The sequence below is a fragment of the Aspergillus mulundensis genome (assembly GCF_003369625.1).
Source record: "Aspergillus mulundensis strain DSM 5745 chromosome Unknown scaffold_9, whole genome shotgun sequence".
NCBI lineage: Eukaryota > Fungi > Ascomycota > Eurotiomycetes > Eurotiales > Aspergillaceae > Aspergillus > Aspergillus mulundensis.
Window position 1 is genome coordinate 1,058,510 of NW_020797897.1, and position 13,230 is coordinate 1,071,739.

At 27.3% G+C, this 13,230-nt stretch overlaps 1 protein-coding gene across 1 annotated transcript; it reads left to right on the top strand.

Annotated features, from left to right (window-relative positions):
* Positions 1–32: 32 nt before the first annotated feature.
* Positions 33–1,721, top strand: DSM5745_08183 (MFS transporter; the record flags this gene model as incomplete). Its single annotated transcript, XM_026750199.1, has 5 exons — positions 33–209; positions 259–338; positions 381–656; positions 703–1,487; positions 1,540–1,721. 5 exons carry the CDS (start codon positions 33–35, stop codon positions 1,719–1,721), a joined length of 1,500 nt encoding a protein of 499 aa, XP_026601203.1.
* Positions 1,722–13,230: the final 11,509 nt, after the last annotated feature.

Sequence of the window (13,230 nt, forward strand, 5' to 3'; positions counted from 1 at the left end):
CCAACTCAGCTCCACCAAATACTTCATCTACAATGAAGGCCACACAAGTGCTCCGCCTCGCGGTTGCTGCCCCAGAGTTGAATCCCCAGACCCACAAGGCACGGTCGATCCCGATCCTCAACCCTTTTGACCTTCATGGAAGGGTCTTCTTTTTCTCCTGGCTTGGTTTCCTAGTTGCATTCCTTTCCTGGTATGCATTTCCGCCTCTGGTAAGTGGCTTTAGATTGCTTTTATGGCCGAAAAACCTAACGTGCCTAGTTGAGCGTCACTATCAAGAAGGACCTGCATATGACACAGGACGATGTTGCCAACTCTAACATCGTTGCCCTTTTGGGAACGTACGTGACCCCCAGCCGTTACTGTACGTAGCTAAGAGTTAGTTTTATGATGCGGTTCATTGCAGGCCCGCTCTGTGATCGATTCGGCCCTCGGCTGGTTTTTGTAGGACTTCTGATCTGCGGTGCCATCCCGACGGCCATGGCGGGTCTTGTTACCTCTCCTCAAGGGCTGATTGCCTTGCGATTCTTCGTTGGCATCCTCGGTGCAACCTTCGTCCCTTGCCAGGTGTGGTGCACAGGCTTCTTCGATAAGAATGTTGTCGGCACTGCCAACGCTCTGGCGGGAGGGTTTGGAAACGGGGGCGGCGGTATTACCTAGTAAGCACCAGCTCAACTCGAGAATTGATATATACTCACAGTCTAGCTTCGTCATGCCAGCAATCTACGACTCGTTCGTGCACGACCGCGGCCTAACCCCCCACAAAGCCTGGCGAGTCTCCTACATCGTGCCCTTCATCATCATCGTGTCCATCGCCCTAGCAATGCTCTTCACCTGCCCCGACACTCCCACCGGCAAGTGGGCCGATCGCCACAGGGTCGGCGAACAGCGCGTCGTCGACCTAAGCTCCGCCCCCATCGAGTCCAGCGCAAACAGCATCAACCTCTCCACGGATGAGAAGAAGAGCGCCCGCCCGGAGATCACCGACCCCGAAGCACAAGCCCCCGTCACTGCTGGACAGATCGAGAGCACAGACGCCATCGTCGAAGCCCCAACCCTGAAACGCTACCTCTCCATCGCACTCGACCCATCCGCACTCGCAGTGGCATTCCCCTACGCGTGCTCGTTCGGCGCCGAACTCGCCATCAATTCCATCCTAGGCGCGTACTACCTCCTCAACTTCCCCGAGCTCGGACAGACCCGATCCGGCCGATGGGCGTCCATGTTCGGCCTCGTCAATGTCATCTTCCGGCCCATGGGCGGGTTCTTCGCAGACCTAATCTACGCGCGGACCAACTCCGTCTGGGCGAAGAAGATATGGCTCGTGGGCTTAGGGCTGCTGATGTCCGGTGCGGCAATCCTAATTGGATTCCTAGACCCGCACCGCGAAGGCGTCATGTTTGGCCTGGTCATGCTGCTCGCGTTCAGTATTGCCGCGAGCAATGGGGCGAACTTTGCGATTGTCCCGCATGTGCATCCGTCTGCTAATGGTAAGCCCTTCACTCTCAGGATCAGTAGTAGGGTTGAGACTAATAAGAACAGGAATCGTCTCCGGGATCGTTGGCGGGATGGGCAACTTTGGCGGCATCATCTTCGCGATCGTCTTTCGGTACAACGGGACGCAGTACCACCGCGCCCTGTGGATTATTGGATTCATTACCCTTGGTAGCACAGTGCTCTTTAGCTGGGTGCGACCGGTTCCTAGGCAGAACTTGAAGCACTAAGTGGAACTGCAAGTTCACTTAACTTACCAAGAACCTAAAGTTTGAAAAATCAAATCTACACCTCGTTTCCGAACTCAATCACCAACTGGGTGCCTGAGTGGACATTCAAAAGAGATAATGAGAGGAAGGACCTTGGAAGATTGGGCGAGAACTTGATTTCCATGAACTGAATGCTGTTTGGTTGATATTAGTGGCGAAAGGGTTTCTAAAAATTATACGGGTAGAGATATATTTATGCTTTTGTGCTTAGGGTTCCTATTGCTTTGGAGCTTGGGTCAGGGTTTACTCTGTAATGAGCGTATCTGGATGAGTTACATACAATGGATGTGATTGAGTAAGGTGTTCTTAGGCACATAGTCGAACAAGGATTTCCTTTTCTTGTCAAAGTTCGAATGGAACATCATACAATTGCATACTTGGTGACAACCGGAAGGGTCTGTGGCGAATTAGGGCTGGGCGAGGTCAGGCGGGAGCGGACGTGGATAGGACTCCGAGCGAGCACGGGGCGACATCCATCGATAGGATCATCCGTTCTAGAACGTCCGTTGACCATCCCCTCATTATCTCATCGAGTATCATCGAACAACCAAACACCCGACGACTTGCCGCCGCGATGCCTCTTGATATCATACCAATGTCACCCTGACATCACCCGCCCCCGGGGTACCAGCGCCTTATATAAACCCGTCCATCGGGTCTATCCCATTCCACAAACTCAAGAAAACCTACTCTACCACCTTATCCATATACTCAATCCAAACCAAACAACCAACCAACCAAAATGTCCTCCCCCCACCACGGCGCCCCCCTCTCAGAAATGGCACCCACCGGCACAAAAATGCCCAACGACGCCGGCCGCATGAACACCATCCCCTCCGTCCCACGCCCAGACCAGCGCTCCGAGGACAGCGGCTTCGACTACTCCGGGCAGGGCCAGCCATCTCTGGCCTTCGCCGCGGACAACGCGACGGACCTGCCGCGGAGCACGAACGACATGGGGTTCACGGGCGAGGTCATGACGGGCACGGGGAACAGCTTCCCGGCGCAGGCGGAGAACGCGGGGAATGAGATTGGGGCGAATTGGCCCGGGGCGAAGGGGCAGGTTAGGAGCTTTAAGAGGGCGGATAAGAATCGGGGGTTGTTTGATGTTGGGGCTGGGGAGGAGTAGGGCTGGGTTGTCCTGGGTTTTGGGCTTGGGGTGTGAGTGGTTATTGAGAAGAGGTGGTGATTTGAGGGATTGGAGGCTTGTGAGTGGGGTTTGTGTATTAGGATTGTATTTGTATGAACTGTGTTTTGGTTTTTACCATTTGCTTTTCCTTTCGGGGGTTCTACCCATACCCTCCATATCCATACACTCTCTGGTCCGTGACTAGGTCTAGCGAAGTATAGCTGGAGTCTCTGGCAACTTAGCTTTTGATGAATATCAGGAAAGGATGCTTGGAGTGCAATAAGCATAAGCAATATCTTCGAGGTAAAATCGTGTGTAGTTGCATTTTGTCACGGAGGTTGTCACACAGCATGGAGCACTGCATAGCACTGCATACAGGATGGTCTTACCCGGCAGGGTCCACTTGGGATTTCTATTTCCGGATTCGGCCCAACATGGCGCCGCTTTTTGCTCAGGGACTGGCGCCGGGATATGGGGTAAGCACCCAGGTGCGTGCACGGAGTGCTCGGGGAAGACTCCCGGTTAAGTCCAGAAGCAACCAGGATGTCGGCACGGGGGGTGCCTGAGGCACCACACCATACCGGATTGGGACTAGCGCGTCACGTGGCCTACAAAGTTTTTTCTTGCTAATTAAGCCAAATCTCTTAATATATTAAACTTTTTTTATTAAATACTTTGCTAATATTAATTATTAGGTTATATACCCTTTTTTATATAAGTGCTTTAGTATTTTAAAAAACCTTATTTTAATATTTATTATAATATTATTAACTGAGTAAAGCCTTAAAAGTCTCCCAAAGTATTTTATCAAGTTAATATTTATTATTAATAACTTAAATAGCTACCACATGCTTAGTATATATTAAAATTAATTAATTAATTAATTTTTTTATACTTTATAACTTAAATAATTATTAAAATTAGGCTTAAATAGCTGCTAAAAAATAATAAGCTTAAATAATCATTATATTAAAAATAGCTTAAATGTAAGGGCGCCCTAGCACCCAGATGTTCTTTATTAATAATAATAAAGCTTGGCAAAGTATCTATTTTATTTATTTTTTATTTTTAAAAAAAGACTTTTTTCCCTTTTTAATATGCTTTTATAAATATAACTTGTAAATTTTAGTAGTCCAGAGCTGTTTAGGTTATAGTTTATTAAACCTTAAAACTATATAAAATAAAAAAAAAAGGTAACTATTTTTACCTAGGTCCTTAATATATAAATTTAATATTATTTTTAGGGCTATAGGTAGTCTAAATCCTATTAAAAGGTATTTTATTTATAATAATAGTTTATTAAACCTCCAAAACTTTTAAAATTTTTATTTATAATAATAGTTTATTAAACCTCCAAACCATTTAAAATATAGGAAAAAAATAACTATTTTATTAGTTTTTTAGCTTTGGCAATATAAAAACCTAGTAAGTAAAAAATTATTACTATTTTTTTTTAAACTAGGGGTGTTTTAGTATTATTTTAGCTAGCTTATAATAATCTTTTAAAGCTTTTTATATATACTTAAAATTTTTAAGTAGCTTTTATAAGTTTTTATAGCTAGGCCAGCCTTTTTATTTAACTAAAAATTAATTTAGTTTATAAGTATATTATTTAGTAAAAATAGCTTTAACTTTTTATTCTTACTTTTTATTAATAAGTTTTATATTAGGTATTTTTTTATTTTTTTTTAAATTTAGGTTACTTAGTGTAAGGCTTTAGCAAGAATATATAAAATATTAAATAAATTTTTAACTAAGTATAATAACTAGTAAGCCGGAGCTAATATACCTGCTCTTTAATAAATTTAATAATTTTAAAAAAATTATTAAACTTTTAGTTAAGTTTTTTACTTAGCTAAATTATTTTAATATTATATAGTAATAGTAAAATATTATTCCTAATTTTAAATTTAATAAAAGTATGCTTTTTATTATAATAAAGGGCTTGCTTTTTTTAGGCCTTATTTATATAATTTTATAATTTATTTTATAACTTTTATAATTAATAAAGTTTATTTTTTAATAAAAAATATAATATTTTTTTTATAATTTTTTAATAAAAAAATAATAGGTTTTTAGCTATATAAGGCTATTTAAGGTATGTACCTAGTTATATTATACTTTAAATTATTATAGGTAAATAATATAACTAATAAAAATATAACCTAGTTATTTTACTAAAAGTTATAATAAATATATAAGTATATTTTAAGTATTTAATTTTATTATTTAATTTAATTATTTAATTATAAATGGTACGCAGTGCTAAGGCATTTTTTAATTTATAATATTTAATAAAATAATTATTAATAATTTAAAATAAATAATAAGCCTTAATTAGTAACTAGGCTTTTGGGCGCCCTTATATTATATACTATTTTTTTAATAAATTTATTAACTAGCTTTTTAGTATTAACTTTTTAGGTGGTAAAAATATATTTTACTTTTTTACTAAAATAATTTATTATTACTAATATTATATTATACACGCGGCCTTTATACTTTAATAAAGGTAGGTTAATAATAAAGTTTATAAAAAGATTTTTTATAATATATTTAAAACTAGTAAAAAGGTAAGCTAGCCTTGGGCTAGCTATTATAAAACTTTAAACTTTTAATATAAAAAATATTTTTTAATATACTTTTACACTTTTTTATTAAAATCTTTTTATTAAAACTTATACTTAAGTAATTTAATAATATACTTATAATTAAAGTAGCCTATATAAGGATTATTATAGTATACCCTTATAATTTTATATTATAATATAAACACGGGAGGGATATAAATAATTTTTTAATAAAAAAAATTATTTTTTATATACTAGTACTTTAAATAAAAGCCCTACCTTATTTTAATTAAAATTATTTTTTTTAGTTATTATTAAATATAGCTAGCGTGAGTATTTTTATATTAAGCTTTAAATAACTTTTATTAAAGGGGTTTTATAACTAGTTTAATAAATTTTTTCTCACGGGCTACTTTTATAACCTATAATTTAAAATATATTAGCCCTAAAAGTTAATACTTTTTTTAATTTTTTTTTAAAGGGGTAGCTAGGCCCTTTAACACCTATTTAATATTAATTTAATTAAAAAATAATTTTAACTTTTTTTATAAAGTTAAAAGTAAATTAACTTAATATTTTTTATTTTTTACTTAATAATCTAGGTGCCTTAATAATATATTTACTAGATTAAACCTTTCTAGCCTATACTTAATTTTAAAGTTATAGGTTACTAATAACTTTACTTAATAAGCTTACCTTTAATTTAAGATCTTTATTTTAAAAAAATACTATAAATTATTATAATTATATTAAACGTGTATAAAATGCACAAAGCCCTTTAAATAATATTATTATTTTTTAAAAAATTTAATAATTATAAGTAGTTTTTAATTATAAACCTTATATTTTAGCTTTAGTTTATAAAGTTATTAAAAGTAAAAAATAACAGGCTATTACTAGTTTTACTTTTTTTATTAAGTATTTTCTCCTAATCTAACTACGTAATAATACCAGCTATAATAAAACCTAATATATTTATAATAATAAGGATTTTTTTAGGTTAAAATACTATAATACCAAAGGCTAGGTAAAAGTAAATTTAATTTTTTAAAAGCTTTTTATATATTATTTAGTTATAAAAAAGGGCTATTTTTACACCCTTTAACCATGCTTTTTAAAAGTTATATTATAAGGTAAGTTACTTTAGCATATTTTTTAATAAATTATTTAAAGTAGTTTATAAACCCTAAAAAAACTTATAACTTATAATATAATATTAATACTAGCTAATTAATAACTATTTAATTTTACACTAGGTTAATAAATATTTCGCCCTGGCTAATAATAAAGCTAAAAAAACTTTACCTTTTTCTAGTAAAAATTATATTTTAATAACTTTATATATAAATTATGCTTTTGCAGGCGTTTTAGGACTTTTTAAATATATTAAATATATTTTTTTTTTAATTTTTAAAAAGATTAAAATATTATTTAAATAAACTATATAAAAATTATTAAAAACCCTGCTTATTATTATATTAATATAAAACTAAAATATTATAAGTATATTAATAAAATTAAATAATATAACTATATATTTATAGTGGCTGTACTAGGTTTAAAATACTATTTTTTATTTATTTTCCTGCTTTATATAAATATAGTAATATATATTATAAAGGTTAAGTTTAGTAAAGTATCACGTATTTACTAACTAATTTATAAGTTTATTAATATAAGGTAATAAATAATAATTTTTTTAGGTTATTATATTTAAATCTTAATAATTAATATATAAACATAAAAATTTATTTACTTTTTAAGTAAAAAAAACAAGCATTTTTATTAAACTTTAAGATAGCTATGTGGTTTCATCGATGGTGTTGATGCCTCAGGCCACTTTATTAACCATGGCAATGCTAAGGCCTAGGAATAGCGGTGGCCTTAAGAAATAATACTTAGGCCTTATTACCCTAAATAAAAGCTATATAAAACGCTTAAAGGCCTTAATAAAAAACCTTTAAATAATTTTATATTTAGTTCCTTTTTTATATATTTTTTTTTAATTATTTAGCCTTACTAGCCAGGTAATCTCTAGTGCTAGTGTTATTATATTTAGTAGTATATTTTTAGTTATTTAATTAATAAGCTTTTTTAATACTATAAAATTTAATTAAATATAATAATAAGGTAATTATTATACTTAATTACTAAGGTTACTTAATAATATATTTATAGTAAGGCTTATTAATAATATAAACCACTTAATACCACTTATACCTTTTTAATAAAAAAAAAATTAAAGCTTAAAAAATCCTTAAGGGGCCCAAGAGCTATATTAAAAATATTAATAAAAATAATTAATAATTACCTAACTTAAGAACCCCTTTTATTAATACTAATAAAAAATATTTATTTAATTATTATTTTAAAAACCTTCGTGCTTGGGCAGCAAGGTAGCTAGGATTTTTTTTATAATTAATAATAATAAGGGTTGTTATCTTACCTATATATTTAATTAAAAAATTATATTTTTAATTATATAAATAAAAAAATTTAAAAATTTTTTAACTAATAACTTAACCCTAGTTATATAAAAAAATTTTTATAATAGTTATTATTACTACTAGCTTTTTAAAGCAAGGGTAATAGTTAAGGGTATTAAGTAAAAATAATACTTATGTTATAAAAACTGCTAGAAAAAATAAAAAAAAAATATTAACTATTTTAACTAAGTTTTTTATTTAATTTTTAATTTATTAAAACTCTTTTTTAGTATTTTATTTAACTTTAATTAATTAATTATTATAAAATACTTTATAAACCTAATTAACCCTACTAACCCCGCGGTTATTATGTAATATAACTTATAATATATAAAGGTTAAGTTTTTTTAAAAATAAACTAGCTAAAATAAAAAAACCCAAGGGCTATTTATTTAATTTACTATTTTAAATAACTTATTTTATAAGCGCTAGAAAAACGCCCAAGGCTAATTATTTAATAAAAAATTAATTACTTAAAAAATTTTTAATTTTAAAAGTATTACTAAGTATAAAGGGTATATTAACTTAAATATAGTTAAAATATAAATTTAAAATATAAATTACTATTTTTATAATAAGTATATTTTTTATAACTAAAACTTTAGTAAGTATAAAAAAGTCCTAGTTATTACTAACTTTTTTACTAGCCAGGCTAAAAAGCGCTAAAATACTTGTTAGTTTTAAAAAAATTAAAAAATTATACCTAAATAAATCTCCACCCTTAAGTAACTTAAAAATTAGGTTTATTAAAACTTCAAAAAGTATTTTAGTACCTAAAAACACTATTTTTATTATTAAAACATGGCCTAAAATAATACTAAAGTATAAAGCTATAATAACTATTTTTAGGTTATTATTAGCTTACTTAAATACCCTGTATTTATAAAGGTTTAAATTATAAACTTTATTAATAGGGCTAAACTTAAACTTTAAGCTAAATAAGCTTATAATTATAATTATTTTATTACTTTTAAAGTAATAATTAAATACTTTACCCTATACAAGCAAAGTTTTTATATAAAAAAATTTACTTAAAAAGGCTTTAGTAATTATTCCTCCTTATATAATTTTAATTTTAGTAGAAAATTTAGTTATTATAACCTAAATACCATAAACTTAAGTATTACTAAAATAACTTTAGTTAGGGCCTTAATTAAAAATCCTATATTAAAAAATTATAGTTAAGGCTATTAACTTACTAGTTAAGGTAATTAAAAAAAAAGCATAAAACCTTTAATTTATTTTTATATTTAATACTAACTTAAACCCTAATAATATTAGCTAGAAGAAATAGTGTACTTATAACTATTTTTATTTTAATTATAATAATAATAAGTATCTTTACCTTAACTATCCCAAGCTATTTTATTTAAAAAATAGGACTAGTTACTAAATTTAAAAATATTAATAACTAAAATAATAAAGGCTTTTAAATATATTCCTTTTACTATTATTAATTTTTTTAAAATCCCTTTTAAAAACCTAAAGTAGGAGGACCCCAAGCCTTATATAATATTATTTACTTTTTAAGTTACTAAAATTAAGCTATATATTATTAGTAAAAATATTTTATAATACTAGGTAAGTATTAATACTAACCTTACTAGCGCTAAGTACCTTTAAGCTCTTATTAATATAGGCGCAGGATAATTCTTTATTAATAAAAAGCATTTATACCTATTATAACTATATAAGGTAAAGGGCTTGCTTAATAAACTTAAAGTTATTATAGTTAATAAATAGCAGGTAAAAATATATAAAAGCTTTTAAGTACCACTTATACTTAGTAATTAAAAGTATATTTATTACTTATAAAAAATAAATATTTTAAAATATAATATTATTTTAGGGAAGGACTAGCTCCGCAAATACCTTTTAAGGGTAGACTTTAATATTAATAAAATATATTTTCCTATTATTAATAAAAAACATCTTTTTATTATTAAGCCTATTTAAACTTAACCTAATATTAGTAGTATTTAAACTTTCCTAAAAATTATATTAGCAAAGCAAGCTAAGCGCCTATTATAAAAGTAAATTTAATAGGCCTTTTTTATAATTATTTACCCTAATCCTAATTAAAATAAGGGCACGGAAGAGAAATCTAAAGTATTTAAATTAGCTAAAAAAAATTACTTAAAAGTTTATAAATTAGTTTAAAAAAAAACTTTTACTAACTCTTTTTTTAAAATAAAATATGGTTTATAATATTAACACAGGTAATTTTTTTTTATTAACTAACCCTTTTATTTACTCTCCTAAAAGAAACTTAAAAAATTAAAAAAGTAACTTACTAAGCTTTTAAAAAAGGTATTATTTATATTTTTACTAGCCCTTAAAAATTTCTAGTTATTTTTATTTTAAAGCCTGGTGGTAAATAATATATATATATTAATTATTAATTATTAAACTAAAAAACTATTAAAAATAGCTATTTACTCCCCTATATTAAAAACCTTATTAACCTTGTGGGACCTACCTAATATTTTTTTAAAATTAACCTTTTTTTAAAATATTAGTAGGTGTAAATAGGCAAGGTATTAGTTTAAAAAATAGCTTTTAATCTTATTTTTAAAAAATATAAATTTTTAATAATATTATTTAGGCTAAGCAACGCCCTAACTACCTTTTAAATATTAATAAACTAAGTTCTTGCCCCTTACATAGGGAGAACTTATGTTATATACCTTAATAATATTTTTATTTTTTTTAATTTTATTAAAAAATATAAAAAACACCTTTACTAAATTATAATAGCCCTTAAAAATAATAAGCTATTTACTAAAGGCTTTGCACCTTTATTATAAAAAAATTAAAGTTTTATAGCTATATTATTAGGTATAAATATACTTAACCTATGCTAGTAAAGTTAAATATTATTTAAAATTAATTAAGACCTTAAAATATTTATAAAGTCTGGTAATTTTTAGGCCTTGCCATGTATTACTAAAAATATATTAAAAATTTTATTAAAATTACTGCACTATTATATAAACTTTTTAAAAAAAAATATTACTAAGTAAAAAAGAAAGTATTATATAGTATAATAAAATATTTAATATAAACTTATATTTATTACCTTAAAAAAAGTATTAACTAATACTTTAATACTTAAAATTATAAAGCTATATAAACCCTTTAGGATTAAAATAAATATTTTAAAGTAGGTAATTAGCATGGTTTTTAACTAGTAAAATAATTAAAAATATTAGTATTTTATTACTTATAATAGCTATAAATTTAATAATACTAAAGAAAATTACCTAATATAAGAAAAAAAGCTTATTATAATTAAAAAGGTATTATACTAATAAAATTACTACCTTAAAAATAATATTATAACTAAAGTTATTATTAATTATAAGAGTTTTAAGTACCTTATTACTATAAAAACTTACTTTAAGTAACTAGTATAGTAGGTAAAAAAATTTTAAATATATAACCTAAATATTTATTATTACCTAGGCGCAAAAGCTATTATTTTTAATATTTTTAGTTAAAAACCTAACTTTATTAAAAATAGCCCTGCTAATGCTTAAAGTAATTAAAATAAAAAAATAGTAAATGCTTAAATTAAGCGCATAATACTAACACTAATAGTTATATTAGCTAAAAATAAAAAAGAATATTAAAAGAATATAATAATAACCTACCTTAAAAATAATTAATTACCTAATAATAAATTGTCACACCCACGGGTGCCAAGCCACGATAAGATAAGGAAATTAATAAAATAAGAGTCACGGTGATGTTAACCCGCCAAGCAGTAATAATATTACTATTATTTTAATAATATATTTAAGGCCAACGCCCTAGTAAAGAATAATTAACTAAAAGTTAGTTTTTATATATTTTAAGCCTTAAAATTTAATATTAATTTTTTATTAAATAGCCCTTTTAGTACTTTATTTTATACCTAGTTAGCCTACTTAAGGTTTTTATAGTTTTAACTTTTTTACTTATTAACCACTTATAAAACATGTACTATACCACTAGTATACTTATATTTTATTTTTAAATAAAACTATTTTAATAATCCTAGAGAAGGACCCTTTAATACTTAATAATTTTTTATTATTAAAACTATTAAAAGTACTACTATAAAAAATTATTAAAATATTTATAAAACACTAGTAACCTAATAACTATAAAATATAAAAAGGTATATTAAGTATTTAAAAAATTAATTAGCTAAACATAATGCACCTTTAAAATAATATTAATATTAAAATAATTTACTAAAGGATTATAATAAAATTAAAAATAAAAATATACTTAAGTATAATTTTAATTTTAGCCTGTAGTAATATCTTAACTAGCTTGGTACTTTAAAATTAAACTTTAAAAAAGCACCTAAAAAATATAAATTAAATTAATAATAAATTTTAAAAGCTTTAATTATAATAAAATTAGCATGTAAAAGTAACTAGATTTAATATATTAATAAATTAAAAAATATAAATAAGAAATATTAAAAATATTCTTAAAAATACTTTAAAAAATAAATAGCTATAATTTTAAAAAGTTTAATAATTAGTTTACTAAATACTATAGTTAAACTAAAGCTAGCTTATTAAAAAAAAACTAAGATTCTAGGGACTTTACTAATTATTTAGCTATATTAAAATAGTATTTTTTAAAAAATAATAAAAAAATATGGATTTAACGCTATTTTAGCAAGCTTTTACCTTTACTTTAAAATAAAATTTATAATCTTAATAATACAGAACTTCTAAATACTAAAAAATATTTAATTTAACTTGCCTTATAATATTAATTTTATATATTATATTTATAACCTTATATTACCTTATATTATAATAAATAATTAAAACCTGCTAAATAAGAAAAAAACACTATTAATTTTAAAAAAAATTAACATGGATTTACCCATGGTAAAAAAAACCTAAAAAAAAAATTATTTTATAAAATAAACTTTTAAAAAAAGTTATAATAAAATACCTGCGGGATAAACTCCTGGTATAATAAAATTTTTTTAAAGTTATATTTAAATAGTATTAAATTAGGATTAGTTAAAATTAACTTTTATAACATGTTTTAAGTGTAAAAAACCTAGTTATATTATACCTAATTATATAAAATTATTATAAAACCCTAACTTTTAGCTAGTAAATCTTAATTAAACTACTAAAGTTTATAAAATAGCAGTTAAGGACCCTTAAAATAAAAAATATTATAAAAAAAAGTAAGATAATTAGYAAAAAGGTAAGTATATAAATTAAAATAAAAGTAAAATATATAAAAAAAAAATAAAAAAAAAACTA